Below are 22,788 nucleotides of genomic sequence, written 5' to 3' on the forward strand. Positions count from 1 at the left end.
TGTGAACTTGCTGAGGGTGTCCTTGATCCCATTGCCTAGGTCATGGTAAGGGTGTTGAACAGCACTGATCACTTTACTACATGGGACAGAACTGCTGCTTTGTAGCCTTCTGTGTTTTTTCACTCTGCTGCTCTCATCAGTTCTGAAACTTGCGCTCTGAGGAGCACTGTGAGCCAGTGGTGGCTGACAAATTTGTTTTTGATAGAGCATCTGACAATGTTAATGATAAAGTAGAATAAAACTTAGATCTCAGAGTATTCGTTCAGAAACCTGAAATAGATTAAATAATGAATTTGCCTGCAAAAATTTGTTTTTAAGGATGCTAATGCAGTGAAAATTTTTAAGGATGTGCTGGAAGAAAATAGTGTTCTTTTTAGATTTGAACTGTGGGATCACAGTAAAACTTCAAAATTGTTTGTCTTAAGCGTCTTTAGCATGTGTTGTTTACTTGGACTGCTTCTTTCAGCTGTCCTGTAATTCATTTTGGAGCACTTAATTAGTCCTGCAGTTCAATATTGACGTTGCTGTTGCTCAAAAAGTGTTACTGGTTTTCAAGTAGATATTCATAGCACAGAAATGTGAACTTCTGTTGGGCAGCTTGGTAGTCAGCGAGCTTCTGGGTGTTCGGTGTCTCAGAGGTGTGGGAAGATGCATCCAGCCAAAGGTTGCTTTAAGCAAACGAGCACCACGTGTTCTTAAAATGCAGGTTGTAATTAACTTATATGCAGTGTTCCCTTACTGACTGCATTGGTTGTGTGTTCGGCTGCTGCACAGCTTTTGGTATCTGGACACATGACTGGCTGGTCTCTGAATAAGGAAAGTAGGAAATTTAGCAAAATGTTCTGGATTAGAAAACTATGTACAGCTCTGAACTGCAGTATGTGATAATAAAGGCCATTAGATTTGCAGTTTAGGCTCCGTGCATCCTTTTCCCTTATTCTTCGTTATAAACCTCTACTAGACTTGTCTAAAGTTTTCATTTCTAGTAAAATATTTTTCTGTATTAATTTCAAGCCTACTGCCCCTCTGAAATGTTAAATGAACTTTCTGTGTCTGTAGTCAAGTGTCTGCCCAAGATGACTGGGCTGTGCTGAACCCACCTGGAGGGCTGGCAGAACTGTGGCATGCTGTGTTTTGAAGTACAGCCATTGCTGTGTTCTTAAACTAGTTTAATTTGTTAGTGATGGGAAGGCCACCATAAGGATGTATTACATATGAGATGATAAAAGCTGCAGAAGAGCCACCACCTGGAGGAAGCTGCTGGAAAGGTGTTTTGCATTGAACTTATTGAGGAGGACACAGAAAGAGGCTGTAGCATTTGCAGAGCAGCTAGCTGCTTCTGTTTTTTTCAGTGCCAGCTTTGTCAGTCAGCCAGCAGACAAGTGTGCTGTGCCCCTGGCCTGCTGCTCTACCTGCAGCTGCACAGTGCCGCCCTCCCTTTGTCGTGGTGTTCGGGTGTTTGCTTGGGAAGGGAGAGGTGATCTTCACTTGCATTAGCTTGAAAAATGCAGAGGTGCTTACTGGCAGCAGGAGTGTGGGCTGTTGGAGCAGGTACCTCTCCCTACACGGAGATTCAGGTGCCTGGATTCCAGGAGTGGCAATTACTTAAAGCAGGAGCTCTCTTGACCTTTTTACCTCTAGCATCAGCTCGGCTTACTGCTTGAAGCTTGTGGCTTTCAGGTCTGAGGGCTGTCTGGTGGACGCAGTGCAAGGCAGCAGAGGAACAGCAGAATGAGATACCTGCTCTGGGAGTCCTGATACAGAGTAAAGAAAAACTTTTGTATAGGTGTTTAGATGTAAAATATGTTGTACGTGGAAGATAAAGGGAGTATTAAGTCTGTATTCCAAAAAAACAACACTGCTATTTTTGGTCTCTGTCAGAACCTCATGCTTAATACTGTGATGAATAATGCACTAGTGTGTGCTGGTATGTTGTATCGAGTTTCTGTGGCAGGGGAAAGGGAGCTGTTGTAGAGTATCCCTGAACTTTTCCCCCTTTCACGATGTAGCCTTGTGACAGCAGCACGTGAGAGCTGATATTCCTCCCAATGCGTGTGTTTGTGCATTACTGGAAATAGCACAGAGTCATAGAAGGGTTTGGGTTGGAAGGGACCTTTAAGATCATGTCGTTCCAGCCCTCTGCTGTAGGCATGGACACGTCCTGCTAGACCAGGTTGCTTGAAGCTCCATCCAGCCTGGCCTTGAAAATGGAACCATAGTAGGAAGTGCTTATTTGCTTTCAGCTTCTGAAAACGAAGATTACATCTAGCAGCTGATTCCAAAAGCAAGTAGCTGGCAGATGGACAGAGAGTAATGTTCAGAGTGATGGTGGGGAACAGGGCTGCCTGTGTAGTGGAGCATCGTGCTGGGATGTTGGCACCACAGGTATTTGCTTCTGTTGTAGGGATCAGGGTAAAGCCAAGGAAAGTAAGGCTTCTGCAGCTAGTAGTGCTGCCTGTATTTTCTTCAGGCTGTAAGCTCATCTGTGAAGCCTGTATTCATGATCCAGGAGAGTGTTTTGTGAGCTGCTCTGTTTGTTGGGAGACGAAATGGAGACCCTCTTTGCTGCAGCTGTAGGACTGTTATGTTTTTTGCTGCTGGTAGCAGTAGATAACACTAACTTACATTTCATGCTTGCAAGAAAGGAGACAGTGAGCAAAATGAAAGTTCAGCGTACTGAAATGTATTTATAAGAAAGAAGACTTCCAATTTCTTGAAGTTGACTTAAAAGTTGCAAGGAGAAAAGTTATCTGTGCCATTTCCCTGCTTCCTGGATTGTCTTTTTGTGGAGATTTGGCAGTGTGCGTGCACATTTTTGAGGTTTGTTGTGTGCTGGAAAAGTATTTGCTATTGGGTCCTGTAAAACAAAAAAGACAACTTGGACAAATCCCAAATGTACTCCTGAATTGCAGTTGGAACTGCAGTGCCTGATGTTCTGGGGAGTTGGTCGTGGTGAGGTACTCGGGTCTGTCAGCCGTCCGTACGGTAATTCTCCTTTCAGAAACTGGAATGCCCAAATTCAGAAGTACTTCAACACTTCAATTTCCAGTTTTTCTTTCTAAAATGTTCTTCTGCAGGTAATTTTCCCGTGCTCTTGCACAAAAAATTGGATTAACCCCACTGAGCTAAATGAAGTAAGAGTGTGTTTCACATAGATTTCAACCTGATTTTTAATTCACGTGAAAAACGTGTTCAGCTTTATTAAAGACACGCAACAATCTGATCACGGTGTTCAAATGAATAAAATCAACCTTGGTTGACTTAAACAGCAGCATCTTGGAAGAAAGGTCACAAGGCTGATTTTTTTTTCATAATTTGCTGCGAAACTAATTTACTCTCATTGAAACTGTTTTGAATTGGCTTCGTACCCATCTTAATTATGCATGCCGTGGGAAAGCAGGATGCTTTTTGCAGCAACCCCTGCTTTTATAGCGTAACTTCTGTATTCAAACAAATGTTTCCTGGCAGAAGGTGAGAGAAATGGTGATGTTGCAGTCAGTAGCTAAGTTGTGATAGCAGCCCAGTACTGCTATGGGGGGCTTTTGTGACTTGTCCAGTGAGCTTTTCTTGGCCTGCTGCTACGTGTGCTCTGTAACACTGCGCCATCGCTCGTCTGCTTCCTCAAGTGTATGTTCAGTTCTTGCATCTCACTTTTTTTGTATTTACTGACAATAGGACGTAGGTCATTGCTTCCATGATGAGTGGCTTCTATCTGGATATACAAAGTAGATAATTTTTGATTTTTTTTCATGGGATTTCTTGCTCGTTACTGTATTAGAATGGTTCACTAACTTGGTAATTAACAAATGTGTCCATGCCCCAAACTCATGTTCGACCTAGATTCATTAGCAATTTTCTTTATGCTCTCAATTGTTAAAAATATGGGATATTACAAATTCTGGAAAATATATTGGACTACGTAGCAGATCACTGTTTTGTTTTCCCTCCTACAGGTTCGATCTGTGGATGAGATGAATCATGAGTTTCAAGCTCTTGCCCTAGAATCTCGGGGAATGGGAGAGGTAATTACTGAGGACTGAAAATCCAGTTGGAGTTGTGAAAGTTTTGATGCAGTTTAAGAGTTGCAAATGATACCAAGCTGACTGAAGAGTTTCTTGTAAGAGCAAATCGATTTTTCAGGCCGCTGAGGATCTGAGTGTCTTGTGAGAACATGGGATGCTCGGTGACTGTGGTGTTACTGTAGTCTTGTCAGATGACTGATACTCTAGGGGAAGCAACTGTGTAATTTCGTTAAAATCTTGTGCAATTCTATGAAATGAGGCATGTTTTCATTGTCTAAACTAGTGAAACAGCTGCCACCCCTAACAAGCCAAGGATGCTAAGAACTGCTAAGGGTTTTGGCTCCGTGAAAGATATTGGCATGACTTAACAGAAATGTGGTAATTTATGATGCCTTTATTGGTAATTACTCCTTAAAATAACATTTTAACCAGGAGTAGAAGGACTATTGTACAATTATAACGATGGGGAGGAGTTTTTTGATTCATTCCCATTGTCAGTGTACTTCTGAAGATCTGGGCATCATAGACAGTGACTTTGGAGACTGTCTTTGAAAGACCTGAACTTTTAAAAGTAATCAACATCCGTTACTTGCCTTGGCAGCACATAATAATGAAATAAATTCACATTAAACAAAAATTTCAAATAATGATCTATTTCCTTTGCTGGATGTTAATAAAGTTTTTTGATAATGGAACTGCTGACAATATTTCTTCTTAATTTTTAAAAGGTAATTACAAGACTGCATGCTCAAGGGAAACTGTAACTCACTGACAGAAAACAAATGTGTTCTGGTTGCTCAACACTTGTTGGCTGACAAGTTTCTATTTGTGTTTGATCTTTTTTACTTAAATGAAGCATTTAACGAATTCTGCAGAGCTGTGAAGACTTTTCTTTAAATAATGTTAATTTTTTTTCTTTTTGGAAGAGGAGTTCCATTGCAGTCATCTTGTATCAGGAATCTGATTGTCACTGTATTGTGACCCTGATGAGCCTGTTACACCTTTCAGTAACGTCTTTCATAGAATCATAGAATGGCCCAGGTTGGAAGAGATCTCAAGGATCATGAATCTCTAACCCCCCTGCCACATGCAGGGCCACCAACCTCCCCATTTAATACCAGACCAGGCTGCCCAGGGCCCCATCCAACCTGGCCTTGAACACCTCCAGGGATGGATGGGGCATCCACAACCTCTCTGGGCAGCTGTTCCAGCACCTCACCACTCCCGTAGCAAAGAACTTCCCCCTGACATCCACCCTAAATCTTCCCTCCCTCAACTTCAAACCATTTCCCCTTGCCTTTCAAGTATCTTGATTTAGTTGCATGTTCAGATAGCTGCGTTGACATTGTAATTTTTGTGTTACTTAGTGTTTCACCACAGTGCTGCACTGCATGGAACCTGATGCAAACTGTTTTGACCTTCTTTTTGGATATATTAATAGCCTTCCAAAATACTAGAGAAAATACCCTCACACATACCCATGTAAACAGAATTGGTAGTTGTGCATTCTTAACTGCTTCCATCTGCCTACTTCAGAAGGTTTGAAGGGATCATTTCAAATGATGTGCTTCTAGCTATTGGGAAATAGACTTCTTCCTCAATTTTTCTTCTCTGTTAATTTTTTTTTTTTTTCTGAACTGAAATTAATTTCTTGTCCATGTAATTCTTTTATCCTTCTTGGTCTGTTTTTTTCCCCCAGTGGGATTCAGCATTTCTTGACGTCAAGAGGCTGTTAGGTCTTATTTCCCACATCATTGCTGAAATGAAGACTGCACATGAATCCTGATGCAAGTATTTTGGGAAGGATGCATACTGGAAATCTTTTTGTTAAAGTCTTTGTCTGAACTGAGCCTGCTGTGAGTCAGTAGCAGGACTGGGACTGCAGAACGTGAGCCAGATGTGTTGTTCCACAGAGTCATCCTTGATCTCTTTCCATCTTGTAATTCTTTTGTAAAGAAGCGAACCAGAGCTCTGTTAGCAGGAGATCTGCTGTTCTGCAGGCATCTCTTTGAAAATATTACCTGCAGTTGTAGCTCTTAGATGGTTAAATGCAGATGCTGCTTCTGGCTCCAGCTTTCAACAGCAGTCATGGCTCTCAAGGTCAGGGTGATATTCTGAAGACATACTGGCACGTGTTGCTATTTCGCTTCTTCAGGCATCTGCTGTTTCCTATTTCAGGGCTGGCTTTCAGGGCTCCAGGATCCTTTGTTTGACCACACGGCCATATGCAAAATTAATTTTATTTGGAATGTAAAATAATTTTATTTGGTAACATCTGTTCTTAGAATCATTCACAAGGTTGGAAAGGACCTACAAGGTCATCTAGTCCAACCATCCTCCCATTACCATTGCTACCACATGCACCAAACCGTATCTCGTAGCTCCTCATCCAGACACCTCTTGAACACTGCCAGGGACGGCGACTCCACCACTTCCCTGGCAGCCATTCCAGTGCCTGACCACTCTCTGAGAGAAAAAGTCCTTCCTTATGTCTAAACCTCCTCTGATACAACTTGCAGCCATTTCTTTGGGTCCTGTTTGTTGCCTGGAAGAAGCCAAACCCCTCATCACAACCTCCCTTCAGGAAATGGTACAAGTGGGGAACGAATTGCATATTGGTTTTATTTTAGGGACAGAGTATCCATTTCTGGTCTCAAAACTTCATTTGGAGAATTTGTAGTGTATTATAGTAATAACTTCTGATCTTGGGGAAAAAAAGTTGTTAAGACCCCATAATTGAGACTGTGTAGTTACTTATTAGAGCTGGTTAAGAGTGACCTTTAACATAATTGGTTATTATCTGTGCATAGAAAAGAGCTTTGTTCATCCAGCAGAGACATGAAAGGGAGCAAGGCTCATACTGAAGAAGACACTTGAGCATACTGTTGGAAGAGCTTAGTTAGAAATACGGCACTCTTTCTTTTGAGTTAGAATTGGATGCATTTTTGTAAAGTGTCTTTTGAACTGCAGGTTACTAGATTAAATGTAGGAAGTATTGAGCACAAGGCATGTTATCAGAGCAAGATGTTGTAGTTACTGTTGATTTTTTTCTTCTCTATTGGAGAAGAACACAGTTCTTGTGTTTGAAAAACACATTTTTTGAGTCTACAATGAGGTAATTGACAGCTGCCACAGCTGCTTCTTTATATGGCAATCCAATAGCTAAAAAATCCCTTTGAATGGACATAGTATGTCAACCCATCAACACTCTCTCTCTAAAAAAAACAAACAAAAGCCTAAAAATCCAGGTCACTCCTCCACGGGAAGGCACAGATTGTAATCTTCAAGAATGTCAGTTTCTCTAGATAGTGGAGGGGCTTTTTGTTACGTAAAATTTAATCAAAAATGTCTCCTTGAATCTGTTCAGCTTTCACTGTAGCCTCCTGAGGTACAGGTGATGCATTATGTTTATTTGGAAGCTTTACTGTCAAGCAGAAAACATAAGACAACAAGAAGTTGAATGCGTATGTTTGGAAGTTAAAAGCATTCAATTTAGAACAGAGAAAAACACGTACATAAAATACAACAGAAAAGGAAGTACACAACCTTTTGCCTGTGGTCACTATTGTGTCTTTTTATCAGTGAACAATTTCTTCCTGTGATAGGAACTCTGAAAATGAATTTTGAAATCAGAATTGCAGTGTGTTCTACTTCCGTCTGCTTATTGCTTTCCACTGCTTCATCTGAACATCTGTCTGATAGTGGAATTAAGAAAAAAATATATATATATATATGTAAACTGTAATTGAAGGTTAGCATATTGGAAGCTACATGATGATTTGATGAGACCCAAGGTATTTTTGTTCTGACCTTCACTTTCGTGTTTCTCATCTCTCTCACCTCAGCTGGAAGTACCCTTGAACTTCTGATGGACTGTGCTTACTATGAGGTGTGGCTCTGTTTCCCTATAAAAGGCTCTGCAGATAACAGAAAATGCTTTTTGTCTACCTCTGTCCGACAGAGTGAAAAAGTAGTACTACTGCAGAATTGGTACTACGCAGAGCTGAGAAATTATTTTCTCAGTTTATCTGTAATATATCATCTGTTGCTTTTTAGTTGAACTGTAGTTTTAAGATTCCATGAATCTTCTTCTAAATCCTCTGATGGCAGACTTCACCCAGTTCTTAAATTTGTGGTAAACTCAATATTCTGGTGCTCCCAGGGCATGTTTGTTTGACAGCTGCTGGTGGTTCTCCCACGTACTGAGAAAAAGCATCTGTGTCACTGCTGCAGTACTGCAAGCATAGAACTCTTCCATAGGTGGTTTTGTGAAGTATTGACTGTTGATCTTCTTCCATCCACCAGTTCTTCGGTGTTACTGAATTCTTTATGTAAGGAACACAGGGATTTCAGTATCTAGTTTAGCTAAACATTTTTCTGGGGATCATTCTTGTAAACTAGGAGACATCAATCAGCAATCCCTGCGTTGTTCGAGAGGAGCTTCCTTCACCTCTCTTGGTTTTGTGGCCTGCTAATGGCAGTCTTACCCTCTTCTTTAAGCAGTTTTTACAAACTCTCTCAAAGCTACATTAATAAAAACCTAGGAAAAAAAATCTTGTTAGTGGCTTCATCAAGGCTCGTATTAAGCAGCTGTGATGTTGAATGATGTTTATCTGTCAGTTAAATAAAAGGAGAGATTCTTGTTTGTGTGGTACTTCTGTAGTTTTGCACTGTCTTCTGGTCTTGAAATTATTATCAAGATGTTATTATATCTTGAAAGAAATTATTCTGTTACTGATTTGACCTGAAACTTTGCTTAGTAATGAATAGTAATAGTATGAATAGAATCATACAGCTATATTAAATGGCTGGCACTTGAAACTTCAAATTTGATGGTCACCAGTTTATAATCAGGAGATCCATGTGGTCTAAAGGAGCTGACTTGTCACAGTGCAGGTCAGTTGCTTGTTGAAATCTGGAACATAACTCCTTTCTTTCTGTCTCTCACAGTGGTGCTGGTTAAAGGCCCAGCTTCTGAGCCAAAATGAGGGGACCATGCAAAGTTCCAGGTTTCTGAGAGGATTATTTGTTCAGCTTTTTATCATAACTGGTTATGTATTCTATATCTCTTCCTTGTAACTTCAGGATCAGCCTTGTTGCAGTCATTGGAGCAAATTCTTAATGCATCATCAGCTTCAGTAACAACTTCAGGTGTTTTAATTATTCAGACTACGTGTGCTTTCTCATGTAAAGCTGACTTTGGTATCTCTAAAACAAATTGCCCATCATCTTAGTTGTGGTGTTAATTTTTGCCTATTTGTAATCATTTTATTAAAAAGACAATTTTCTCACACAGCTTTTACCTGCCAAAAAGTTTTGGGAACCTGATGATTCAGCAAAAGATGGACAAAAAGGGATATTCCTTGGTGATGAGTGGAGAGAGACTGCATGGGGAACTCCTCGTAAGTGATAAACAGATACGTACTGAAAAATTGATTACTTGGTATGTGTTATTTTAAAGTAAAGCAGTATACTGTTAGATATCCATGTAATGAATTGGGTTTTACTTTTGTTTTAATTGTGTATAGCCCTGGTGATTGTATGCTAATAACACTTTTGGAAAGTGGGATTTTGAATTTATTTATTTTTCAGCTTGTTTGATACCTCACCTGTAATGAAATGCACAAATATTGCAAGTTGTATTCAGAAAGTACAATTGTGATATTTTTGTTTGTTTCAACAGACCATTCTATGTCCCAGCCTATTATGGTACAGAGAAAGCCTGGACAGGGTTTTCATGGAAACAGTGAAGTAAATGCTGTATTGTCTCCACGATCAGAAAGTGGTGGCCTTGGAGTGAGCATGGTAGAATATGTGTTAAGTTCCTCTCCAGCTGATAAATTGGATTCCCGGTTTAGGAAAGGAGCTTTTGTAAGTAACACAGCGTGTTCAGCTTATGTAGTTACGTGCTGTGGTCTTAGTGATTTACAGGGTTATTTTTTTTATGTGGTTTGTCCAGTTTTTTTTTCCTCTTCTCTTTAGGAAGTGTGTATAGTTGCTATCTGCCTGTCTTCCTTGGTTGGAGGGGGCTAAGGAGGTCAGAGGGAAGTACTTTGGGTATCTTGACTAAACAGCTGCCTTAAAAACAGTGCTTTCCTAATGCCTTGAAGGAGAGGAGGGAAAAGGTCACAAATAATTGAAAATGCATATTGTTCTTTTTTTCCTAGGTCTTCCTGTTCTGTGTTTCACTAAGGGGGTTTGATGTACTGGATGTTTTAACTATAAACTGTTATTGCTTCAACAGCACCGCTATAGTTAAGGTTGAGTTAGCTCTTCCATTATAAATCCTGGCATTCCTTTTCACACATTGGCAGTTTTTAATTGCATGTGGTCAAAACTTGGTGACCAAGTTACCCACCAGATGCAATTGTATTGAAAACAAACTGTTTGTATTGTTTACGTGCGCTGTAGTGCAGAATTAGGTCACCTTGTGGTGCTCCTGTTGTGTTCTGTTCAATATTCAGAATCAAACAGATTCTTTTTCCTCAGGGCACTAGAGATGCTGAAACAGATGGACCTGAGAAAGGAGATCAGAAAGGCAAGGCTTCTCCATTTGAGGAGGACAAAAACAGAGATCTTAAACAAGGAGATGATGAGGATGTTACTAAAATAAATGGCAGAGGTTTGCCAAATGGAATGGATGCCGATTGCAAAGATTTTAAGTAAGCTTTTAACTGTTTCTCGAGAAGGCGAACATGTCTCTTTAGGCATTATTACAGTCCTGGTTTGTGTGTCAGCTTCAAACATTATCCAGCTGCAGATTGATTCTTGCTGCCTCACGTCCTTCCTTTCCCACTGTGCCACGTGTTTCTTGGGATGTCATTAGTGTGTGTGTCACTTCTCATGAGACAAATTCATTTTAATGAAGTATTTCTTCAAGCAAACGAGTACCTTCACAATGTGGTGAATTAAAGGGGGATGAAAGCTTTCACCCTTTTGATCACAAAGTCAATTCTTTTCTCTCTCTGCTTCCTTTTGATATTTCTAACTGTTGCACCTGACTGTTGTAGAGAGATAATCCTACGGAATTACAACGTGCCTTGTGATTTTGCTGGTCAGCACCTCAGCCTCACACAGTTATTTCTCCGCAAAAGTTTTTGTGGGAATTATGTACTTGGGTGAGAGTTTGCAGAGCTAAGTGTCCCAGCTCACTGCATGGAGTGGTGTTACCGTTTAATTCTTTTCCTAGGGAAAAAAAAATGGAACAAACTCAAGGTTTTTGAATGATACGTTCCTTTATGATAGCACAGCCAGCCTGCTTTTTTAATAATGCTAAAATGCATTTCAAATTGGATGTTTTTAAAGGACTAATCTTTGTTTTTAGGTGACTAGTGCATTTATAATTGTCATAGAGAAGAATTGGCAGGATTAGAAAACTAGAGTTCTGCTCATTAATTCGTATTAATGTGATGAACGTGACCTAATAGTTGTGCTTTCATTAGTTTATAATTAAGCATGTATATTAAAATGCATGTTTGAATCTCGTATTTAAGTATTTTCTACCCCTTAAAAATGTAATTACCTAAGGCTAAGGAAGGATTCTTCAGACCTATTTTTCAGGATTGTTACTGAGAATAATATAATAGCACACATATTAGAGAGCTCAAACTAATTACCTCCTTTTGGATGCGTTCTGCAATATGTGAAATAAATGAAGTTACTTTCTATTATATATATATATGTATTTTTGTCCTGCTTTCGCCAGGATCTATTTCAGTTTTGAAATAACAGTTTGCAAATCATAGAATCGTAAACTCATAGAATGGCCTGGGTTGAAAAGGACCTCAGAGATCATCTGTTTTCAACCCCCCTGCTGTGGGCAGGGTCACCGACCCCTAGACCAGGCTGCCCAGTACAGAAGTAGCTTTTGTATTATTTAAAGTAGGAGATGATTAAAAACTAGAGCAAAGAAGCATCCAAAGCCAGAAAACCTCTCAAAAAATAAGGCCATCTAATTGAAATGGCCCATAGGAAGTGATGCTATAAGGCTCTCAAACAGAGGTTTATAATTGAAGTATTGACACAACTTTAACTATAGCAACAGAACAGTACTGATGTAAGGAGCATCCTTTACTAAGTAAACACGTAGTAAAACAAAACTTTGTCCTGTGCTCCTCCTTGTATTTTTATTGTACTTAGGACGTTTTTTTAAACTAAAATATGTACTGAAATAACTGCTTCTTTTCTTTTTGTTCTTTGCTTTGTTGATACTGTACGTCCCTTGGGAAGAATAAGGAATGTTAAACAGCTTCAAACTCGGATTTATTCATTGAGCTAAATATAGTTGCAAGCTAGGATACGTAGATGTACAGTACCTTGTAGATAGATGATTGTTGTAGGTTGTTCCTTACATTCAAAAAATGCCCCATGTAACTGTGCTTTCACCTGAAGGATTTTGTCCTAAGAAAAAGACCATAAAGTATTGCTGACTGAACTTACTAAGTGATTTCTAGCTGTGCAGTCTGCAGGATTGATACTAGCAAACATTTAAATTCTAGCAGATTTCTTTGCCTTGGTGGGTAAGAGGGGATAGCTTTGGAGCCCTGAAGAGGAAGGAGAGCAGGTACTACAGAGGCTGTGCCTCTATCCTAGCATTAGTCTTCTGTCAGTGTACTCTTGGAATAGATACAGGTTGATCCTGCAAGATTGATTTTTGTGGTTGTGAACCCCATCTTCACAAGTAAAGTGATCTTAAATGTAATTTACATTTTTCTTGAAGAACCATAAATACATGTAATTATAGTGCTCTGCCAAGACAACTAATGCTGTTAAGGGATTACAAATTTCCTCACAGAACTCACTCCCAGTATTTCATTTTAGACTTTTGTCAGAAAAAAAATGCTAGTCTAAATCGTATGGCATGACACACAACATAGCATGCAAGTCCAAATTAGGGCAGAGTCATAGAATCATAGAATACCCTGAGCTGGAAGACACCCACTAGGACCACCAAGACCAACTCCTGTCTCCAACAGGACCAAATGTGTGTCTGAGAGCATCATCCAGACCAAATACAGGAGTGGGAATCTTTTCAGAGCATCAGTCAGTTGACATCTCATTGCAGGTGTTTGCATGCACTGAGAGATTCACCTGTAGTCAGTGGAGATGTAGTCAGTGCAGCCTGTGGAGATGTGAGAATGATAGTGACTGGTCAGTTGCTACTCTCTACATTTCCGTCCTCCTAACGGCATTTTAAGATGTGTGAACTTACAGTGCAAGTGTAGGTGGCTAAATATCAGCCACCACCAGCTCTGTTCTTATGGAAAGGCAAACCTCAAGGTTTTGGCATAGTATACAATTTCCAGGTGCACATCTCTGATGTATTGCCAAAAGAAATCAAACTCTCCCATTTTACTCCATCCTGAAGATCTTATAGACAACGGGCTGCGTTCATTCTTAAGGAACTTAAGATGGAGCTGATGAGATTATATGAGGAACACTTTTTTCCATAATCAATCATTGGTGTAGTCTGTTAAATGACTTGTGTGGGGAAATTAAATGTGAGGGAGTTCTGAGTCTGCTTTACGTAGAGGTGGAAAATGCATTATTTGCTTTTGAGATGTGAAAGATACTTGCTATATTGCGTGTGTCTTTTCCTGTTGAAGTTTTATTGTTGCTTTCTCTCCTTTGGCATGAATACACAGCTGTGTCCTTTTGTTTCTTTTTCTAATTATTTCTTTTTGAGTTGTTTTTTAGTAATTCTGTCCCTCCCAAAATGCAATAACAAAGGCATCCCAAAAGTTACAGATTACTACAGTTTATTTCATTCCACCATCACTAGCTTGGGTGATTACTTTGTTTATTTTACAGTGATTTTAGAGAGCTGTATATTCTAAAGTTTAAAAATAAAAAATATGCTTTGAAGTGAAATGTGTCCTTTATCTTGAACCATCAGTGCATGCTGCTTAAAATCCCTCTACTCTCCTTTGTAACTTCTTTGTAACATCTCAGAGCTCAGAGATCCCTATAAAATAGAAATACTGTACTCTATTGGTGGGTAGTGTTATTTAAGACTGTAAGAGCCTGTCTTGAATTTCTTCTGAACAGTCGTACCCCTGGAAGTCGACAAGCCTCCCCAACAGAAGTAGCTGAACGCTTGGGCCCCAATCCCAGCACCACAGAAGGATTGGGTCCACTTCCCAATCCTACAGCCCACAAGCCCTTGGTAGAAGAATTTTCCAACCCAGAAAATCAGAATCTAGATGCCATGGAACAAGTTGGTCTTGATTCTCTACAATTTGATTATCCTGGCAATCAGGTACAGATGGACTCTTCGGGAGCTACTGTAGGACTTTTTGACTACAATTCTCAGCAGCAGGTTAGTATCGGATTTCAAAGCATGTCACATTGGTCCTTTAAGTGCTATTCTCTTTGGTAGTTGTTTAAACATATGTTTTCTGTTCTATTAAATATCCATGAGATAGTCAGAGGCAGATAAATGTACAGTTAATCTGGGAAGAATATTGGCATGTAATTTTCCAGTTAAGTAATTTCATAGGGTAGAAGCTTGGCTCAAAAATTCCCTTTGGTAAAGTAAATCCTAGCAAATTGTAGTCTTGACTCTTGAAAATGCTTTTTTCTTTTCTTTTCTGTTTCGTTTTCCTAATAGCTTTTCCAGAGGACTAATGCTCTGACTGTGCAGCAGTTAACAGCAGCCCAGCAGCAGCAGTACGCCCTGGCTGCGGCTCAGCAGCCTCACATAGGTGAGCTTTGGGTGAAGTGCAGCAGGGGCTGGTGGCAGACAGCTGTGTGTTGCTCTCCTAATTGTTTCACCTAATTTAAATAGATTCTAATTTAAATAGATATTGATCAGTTGGCTCATTTTGGTGGTGCCCTTGAAAATGGCTCAGAATGACTGGCCAGCTTTTAGAAAATGCTGTTTTGTGATTGGTTCTGTTTTGTGTTTTTATTCGCCTAGAACTGTTGCAAGCAAAGAAATAAAAGTTACTTTTGCTTATGTAGCATAATTAAGTTCTGATGGGATTAAATGTTAAAAAAAAGAGACAGAAAAGGCGTTTCTCCTGAAAGCAGTGGCAGAAACACTACATTTAAGTACTAAAAATTGCAAAAATGTGCACTTCTGTTGTGCTGTTTAGTATTTTTCATACTCTAGTAAAAAAAAACCAAACTATTTGTAGTAGAATTTTGAAGTAAAACTTTCAGTTCAGGTTGATGAACTCTTTCTTCTAATGGCATAGAAAAACTTCTTTGTTTTTAGAGTTACTCTGTAGGAAGAAATGTGGTTGTCTTTCTAAAATAACTCAGTGAATGAAGTCAATGCATCAAGTTCTTGCATGAGGCCTACTGGCAGCTCACCAGCAGGCTGTGTGGCAGTTACCACAGTATCAGTTTCACAGCCACTGTTACAAAGATGTGCTTTGGGGAGAGAGGAGTGGGCACCTCCATGGGTGCAATTCCTTGAGGATGGGAGCACATCCGGATGTGACACAGTGGTAGGACAGGTTTTAAAGCTTCTGCCCTTCCTGCTTCACCACAAGGTTGACAGAGGTGTATGCATTTGTGCACTAGCTGTGAGGGGATAAAGGGTTCTTGTGCAGAAGAGCAAAAGGGAAGGGAAGCTGCATCTCAGAGTGAAGTTTTTGTTCTCTTGTGGTACAGTGATAAAGTTTCCCTCATCAGCTCATTCACCTAGATGCCATCATGTCAGGCAGTTCTGGACAGGGATTGGCAGTCTGTAAATAGCAGCTTTTCAGCATTATCTAGCTAACTTAATGCAGTCATGGAGATGAACATGTCAGCTGGAGATGTTTGTATGAGGCCACAAGCCTTGTCTCACGCCTTACTTTGACTTCTAAACTGCAAAGAAGCTCCTTTGTATAAAAGTGCTGACTGCACAGTCCGCTGTATTCTTTGAAATGCAGCATCTTCTGGTACACATTTCAGCAGAAATTTAGCAGCAGGCTTCCTATTTGGAAGGCTTCTGTGTAAGGGTGGGTAGGTATAAATGAGATCAATTTCTTCTGAGTCTGTAGGTCAGCAGCACAAAGCTGTTCAGCTTTGTAAAGCAAGAAAGGACTGACAAGAAGCAGAAGCATTGATTTTTATAATACTGCATCTGCTGTTAGAAAGTTCCAAACTATAAGCAGTACTGATTTTAATGGGTCTGCTTTGTGGTTTGGTTGGTTTGAGTATGATAATGCTTTCCAAGTCTGTTAGCTATAATTAAACTCTGTTTATTATTGTAGCAGGTGTATTCTCAGCAGGCTTGGCTCCAGCTGCTTTTGTGCCAAACCCATACATTATCAGTGCTGCTCCTCCAGGTACTGACCCGTACACTGCAGCTGGATTAGCTGCAGCAGCCACCCTAGCAGGTAACTGAACACTTTCTTGTGTTTGTCTTGATAATTTCACTGAATGAAATTGGAAAAAATAAAAACAAAAGCAAAAACAAGCTGAGATCCATCCTATATATTGTTTGCAGATGTGTTTCTAGGAAGGAGGGACTTGTAGAGAAACTGACGTTTACAGTTTATTTGTTGTGTTTATTTGATGCTTTTCACTTTATAAAAGGAATTCATTTCTTGTCATATGTGCATTCTGAACATTTATTTCCTCTGGACTTCTGCGTGCAACAATTAGGTTTCTCTGTTCTGAAAAAGCTTACTGTCAATAAGATTGTTAGAGACATTAGTAGAATCTTATTTTCAGAAGATGAGACAGCTGGCATTTCGTTGCATGTTTTTACTTGGTGCATTAGCTTTCTAATTCCACATTTTCTCCTTCCCAGTGAGCATGAGAATAAAACGGGTCTCCAGTGTGCTAACAAGGCCCAGACTACACATGAGCCCCAAGACCAGGAAAATCTCTTTTAAAGTTGATGCTGCTGAGAAACACAGTGGAGTATTCAAGTCCTAGCTTAGTGCTCACAATACTAGATCTCCAGTTAATGTTTTCACAGGGAAGGCAGTACAAAGAGTGTATTGTGTTTATTTTGATGGTGTGCAACACAACGATATAAAACTATCCTTCTGTGGGTTCTACTTATCAGGAGGTTAAAAGGTAAGTACAGGATCAAGCACTCTGAAGAGTGTTGTGCGTAGTTGGCCGGGAGGCAGAAGCAGTATGTGAGCAAGTCTTAGTAAGGTGCTGCTGGAGGATGAATTTGGCTCTTTCAGTGATGTCCTCCTTCCAACCATGGAAATTAATTCTGAGCATGCTTTGATTGAGCTTTGATCACCATGTTTTTCATTTCATCACTTGAATCTCACAGGGTTATTTTTTCATAAGGAAAGTATGGCTTCGTATGAATCCTTTAAATTAACCCTTATATTAATGTATCATTTTGACTATCTGAATTTTCAAATACCAGTTTCTATTTTGACATTAGAAAACAGATCAGTGTGGGATGCTGCAAACAGTGTAAACAATTATTTTAACTGGCTGCATTAGATGGAATAATCAAGTGTTCTGGTTTTAGGTCCTGCTGTGGTTCCGCCTCAGTATTATGGTGTTCCTTGGGGGGTGTATCCAGCCAATTTATTTCAGCAGCAAGCTGCAGCAGCGAATACCACAGCAAATCAACAAGCAGCTTCCCAGGCACAACAGGGACAGCAGCCGGTACGTGCTTGTGTAGAGGAGACATCCTTTATAGCTTGCTTGTAGCATTTTCAGTCTATAGAGATCAGGTTCCAGAAGACGTTACTTAATTCAAGTGTTGTTCTGCTGTATCAATATTAATACATCACTAATTAACTAAGTGCTTGGTTCTTTAGAATTTCTCAACTTCCTTACGTTGCCGATTATTGTAGTCCTGTTTGCTGCACTGTTATGATTTTACCTGTCTAGGTAATTCTGTGTGGTTGCTCACATTTTAAAACAAAATTTGAAACTAGTGTAGGAAACTGATGTGATTGCAGGAAAAGAGATGGAGTGGTTATTTTTGTTACAGCATCACTATGCCATGTTATTTTTGCCTTGGTAATCATGACTAAGCAGTTGCTGCTAGAATTTATTGCAATTTTCTTTAAATGAGTTTTAAATATATTTATCACTTTTCTACTGTTAGTCTACATGCAGTTTTGAAGCTTTGTGAGGCACTTGTACAAACAAATGGTATTTCTGCCCACAAATGAAAACCGTGGATGTATTATGATGTTGTGCTTGATAGATGCTTGATAGATGCTTGAATGACCATTATCACTAGCAATGGAATTAACTTCAGTACTGTTATTAGAAATTTGATATCTAAGTGACTTTGAGTTACCATGAAGAAGTGATCACTGTTACACTATCCAGGTGGAGCTGTCTTCCTGCTGATCGTGGTCATAGTTTAATGTGTATTGTCTCTCCAGTGGCCTTCTACCTTCTCTGTAAAATTAATACCCACTTGGAATAAATCTCACATAATGTATTGTGTGGGATATATTGCAAATAGTTTTCTCTTCTTTTGGACGTGGAAAGGGCTATTTAAGCCTAGAGGAACAAAGTAGTTGTAAGAACTTAGATTACTTCTCAGTTTGACTGATTATCAGTAGTGTAAACAAATAATAAATTATTTGTAAGGGAAGGACAAGTGTTCAGTTACTAGATAATCTGAATCATAAATGTTATCAGCCTTCCAGATTTTCTTCTTTCCTTTACCCATTTATACCACTGACAGAACATAAGTGAGATCAGAGCAGAGCACATGCGTTGTCATGACCATCAGCAGATTAGTTTATGTTTTTTATTCTTTGTATTTAAATATTCTTGAAACTGATAAGGTGGAGTATTCAAATAGGAAATAGCATCAGATATGCAAAGAAACTATTCAAAGCCTGTTGAAGCATATAAAGGACTTGCTTTCTTGCCTCTGAAGTAAAGGGTATCACATGGTCTTTTTCAGGTTCTGCGTGCTGGAGCAACTCAGCGCCCACTTACTCCCAGTCAGGGTCAGCAAGGGCAGCAGGCAGAGTCACTTGCAGCAGCTGCAGCAGCAAATCCAGCTTTGGCTTTTGGTCAGGGTCTTGCTACAGGCATGCCAGGTATGTGTGTTTATCAACGAGTTGAGAAAATAGACCTGAAAGTTAAAATACTGGTGGTGTTAGATACCAGATTAACTATCAAAATCCTGCCATGCTTTTGGTAAGCTGCTTAGAATTGTGTTGTATGTGGTTATGCATTCTTCATGTATTTGCACAGATTCTTCAAACATAAGGAATTCCTCTCATGTTTTCTCTTTTCATAAGTGTATGCACGGGAGGCATCACACGTAGTTTACAGGATGATTTCACATATAATGAAGCAACTGCTCACTGTGTTAAACTTCACTGTGAATTGTCTAAATAGTCTGATGCACCATGAACTAATAATTGCTCTTTCTGAAGTATTTTTTTTTTTTTTTTGCCTGTGAGTGTGATAATATTTAAAATCTGAAAATCAGAATTCAAAATCAGGAAATTCAGAAGGAAATTAATTATCTCTGAAGATCAGAATGTGCTTAAGGTGAAATAACACCAAAGCTGAGAGGCTGTTTTTTTTTATAGCGGGCATGGCTTCTGACATCAGGGTAGTATTACGTGTTTCAGTACCATATAATAAATGTGTCAGGTTGAAGCTGATCATTTTAAATGCTGGATACTGTTAACCTGAGCAAAAATAATTCGGCCCTTCTTGAATACCAAAATTGAGATTTTACATAGTTAAATCAGGTGAAGTTGATGGTAGCTGCAAGTGCATTTGGCTTGTACAGGTTCTGTCCCTTGGTAGCATCTCTGCACCTCACCAAAGCCTCAGGGAAGGCCTGCAAACAGTTCAGCTTACCAAAGTTGCTGTTGGTATCTTTACAAAAGCCTCAGAGGCTTAACTGTGCAGTTTTTGTGCGTGCATTTTGTCGTTTGATTTTTGTTTATTTATAGCTAGTTAGTAGTTCCTGCTTTGCACGTGGAGCTTGACGATTGTGGAGTGGCTCGTGCAGTTCCATTTCAAATTCTTCTATCCTACTACAACACATTACTCATTGCAAGGAATCCTTCAAAACTGGACAGTTCTCATTAAATGAATACACATTCAAAGTCAGAGGGTACACCCAGTTTCACCTGATTAGTACCTGTTTGTCTCTACAAATAAAAACGGGGAGGGTTTCACTGAGCTTAGGCATCCAGGCGTGGGAATCTCCCTGGGACCTCAGCTGTATAAAGAGCTGTTGTGCTCTGTGAGGATGTAGCTCGAGCATTTGCTGTACAGAGGTTGCAGTTTACCCTAAAAGAGATGCCTAGCAGCTGGCCAGGTGAATCACTCCGAAGGCATTACTGCCTGAATAGGCTAGGTCAAGTGTAACTCCAGTTACATTGCGTCCACACAGCTGTAGCTGTTGACATGGATGGATGTAGCATGCAGGTGAACATGTATATTAATTTGTCTGAACTGTGTGCATAGAACGTTGACACCATCAGTTTCTGTTTATTGGCATTGCATGTTCTGTTACCCAGAATTTGAAGTGTGCCATTGTGGTGGGTTGTACTTTCTTGTACCTCCAGGTAGTGTTAAATAGAAGTCAGATTTAGTTGTGGCAGATCTATGGAGAGCTATGAGGTTGGCAAAAAATGGTAAAGGTTATAGCATATCCAAATCATTTACTGATAGGAAAATAGGTTCTGAATTTGATTTGTGAGAGGAAGAGTGCAGAGAGAAATCTGTGTCGGGACAGCACAAAGTAACCTTTAGCAGTACAGCAGGTGAACTTGGGAGAGTGAAGGCTGCAAGATTGAAGGAAAGAGAGAAGACAAAGGGCTGAAAGAATTTTCAACTGTGTGTGCAGAGAACAGCCGGATGTTGGGTACATTAGAAGGAAGAAGCTGTAAATTTTCTACACAGAGAGGACTCAACGATGACTTGCAAGTTATGCTCCAGAGTAGGGAGAGAATGTCAGGATGGTAGTGTTAGAAGGGGCAGACAATGGAGTTGGCAGTAGGAAGTGTCGTATCTGTTAACTTGAGTAGAGAGAAGTGACAAAACTCTGACATATGTTTGCCTTCAACCTGAATCATCAGTGACAGAAGCTGCAGAGGGAAGGGAGTAGGAGCTTTCCAGTGGCAGACACTGAAGAAATTACTGGATGGATAGGAGCTACCCAGAATTGGTTGCGAGGATCAGGAGAACAGATTTCCTCTTGGTTTCTCATTCTTCGAAAGCATTTACAGTTTGTGTGAAAAGAATGCAGAAAGTTTTTAAAGTGTGATTTTGGAGACTTTTGGAAATCATTTCAGTAAAACAGAACACTGGTAAACCAGTTTGTTTTAGTATTCCCCACTGATCTTGATACAATAAATGTAGATAGAGCAGTTGAGTTCTGAGATAAAAGATGTGAGGAGATTATTTGACGGAGAGGTAATACAAAATGAAACATGAGGAGAAAGGGAATTAGGGGACACAGGACCTAGCAAATCACCATCGTACCTATGACCCAGCATATTGATTTTAAATGTCTGTGACTGGTATAAGATAATGACAAGCATCAAGCGTTTTGTAATGCAAAGGGCATAATGTAAGGTGCTTTTCTTATTTGACTGATTTGATTAGCAGTCATCTAGTCAATTACTTCAGAAAAACTCAAACTAATGTATTGTGTTAGCATCAATCCCAGGACACGTAGTTACTGTAACACAGTGTAAATTTTCTGAATTGTTTTTTTTATCTTCCTCCAACCCCAAGCATTTCACATTGGAAGATAGGTTCATTTACATTATCTGGGCCTGAAGTCGTATAAAATGCTGTGTATTAGTTTTAGATGAGCAGAAGGGTGTAAAGACATGCTCAGTCCTTTCTTATATAGCTACAGCATTATCTGTGCGTTTGAACACCTGGAGAGGGTAGGTGGGCTGAGCAAATCGTGGTACGTGTTAACCAATTCTGAGTTCTGAAAATGTGATTTTCTGTGATACAGTGATAAGCAATAGCAGGACCAACATGATGATACAAATTGAACACGCTTGAGTAAAAGTATTAGCGGAGTAGGTAATTAAATACTGCTAATGTATGCTGTGGTGTAAGTGATATTTTTCCTGATATCATGTGATCTTCCAGCACTCTCCTTTGAGTTCTCTGCTAAACTATACTAAGCCAGGTAGTTGTCTGTCTCATTTTTTCCCTAGCTTGGGAAATTAGTAGCCTCAGTGGTGAAGATGGTAGTGCTGCACAACTCAGTTTTCTAGGCAAAAGCAGTTGGTGGCACCTATAATTAAATTTCCTAACCCATTTCATTGTAGGACCTTGCTTTGGTCATTTTTAACTATCACAGAATCACAGAATGGCCAGGGTTGGAAGGGACCTCAAGGATCATGAAGCTCCAATCCCCTGCCACACACAGGGCCACCAACCTCCCCATTTGATACCAGACCAGGCTGCCCAGGGCCCCATCCAACCTGGCCTTGAACACCTCCAGGGAACGGGGCATCCACAACCTCTCTGGGCAGCTGTTCCAGCACCTCACCACTCCCGTAGCAAAGAACTTCTCCCTGACATCCACCCTAAATCTTCCCTCCCTCAACTAGCTGAACTTCTGGACATACTGTGCAGAAAGACTGTTTTCCTGTGTTGCTGGTGAGGAAGAGATTGTAGATGCACCTGAAATTCAAAGTAGGTGGTGAGCAGTGGGAACAGACATGTTCAGAATGCTGGTAATGACAACTTTTCATAGCCAGTACTGTGCATTCATCTTGAACGTGAGAGCAAACCTGAAGTTCTGGATTTTCACTGTTCCTCTCCTCTTTGGTTAATACCTGAGATTTCTTTGTGTCTTCAGATTTGAAGATTTTGTTCCCACTGT

At 39.9% G+C, this 22,788-nt stretch overlaps 1 protein-coding gene across 9 annotated transcripts in view; it reads left to right on the top strand.

Annotated features, from left to right (window-relative positions):
* Positions 1–22,788, top strand: part of PUM2 (pumilio RNA binding family member 2) — a 64,174-nt gene that overhangs the window by 14,069 nt on the left and 27,317 nt on the right. For 6 of the 9 annotated variants that reach the window (XR_006182616.1, XM_042892990.1, XM_042892960.1 and 3 more), the window contains exons 2-10: positions 3,954–4,022; positions 9,319–9,424; positions 9,706–9,893; positions 10,512–10,684; positions 14,070–14,340; positions 14,632–14,725; positions 16,229–16,354; positions 17,461–17,600; positions 18,868–19,006. Coding sequence is in view for 8 of the 9 variants with exons in the window: in XM_042892990.1 (XP_042748924.1) it covers positions 3,972–4,022; positions 9,319–9,424; positions 9,706–9,893; positions 10,512–10,684; positions 14,070–14,340; positions 14,632–14,725; positions 16,229–16,354; positions 17,461–17,600; positions 18,868–19,006 (1,288 nt within the window). In the remaining variant the exon portion in view is untranslated. Of the gene's footprint in view, positions 1–3,953; positions 4,023–9,318; positions 9,466–9,705; positions 9,894–10,511; positions 10,685–14,069; positions 14,341–14,631; positions 14,726–16,228; positions 16,355–17,460; positions 17,601–18,867; positions 19,007–22,788 lie in introns of those variants that run through there. The other 3 variants (XM_042892968.1, XM_042892984.1, XM_042892996.1) reach the window with 2 other exon arrangements.

This window comes from Lagopus leucura, unplaced genomic scaffold, assembly GCF_019238085.1.
Source record: "Lagopus leucura isolate 7727_CA_CO unplaced genomic scaffold, USGS_WTPT01 Super-Scaffold_73, whole genome shotgun sequence".
NCBI classification, from domain to species: Eukaryota; Metazoa; Chordata; class Aves; order Galliformes; family Phasianidae; genus Lagopus; species Lagopus leucura.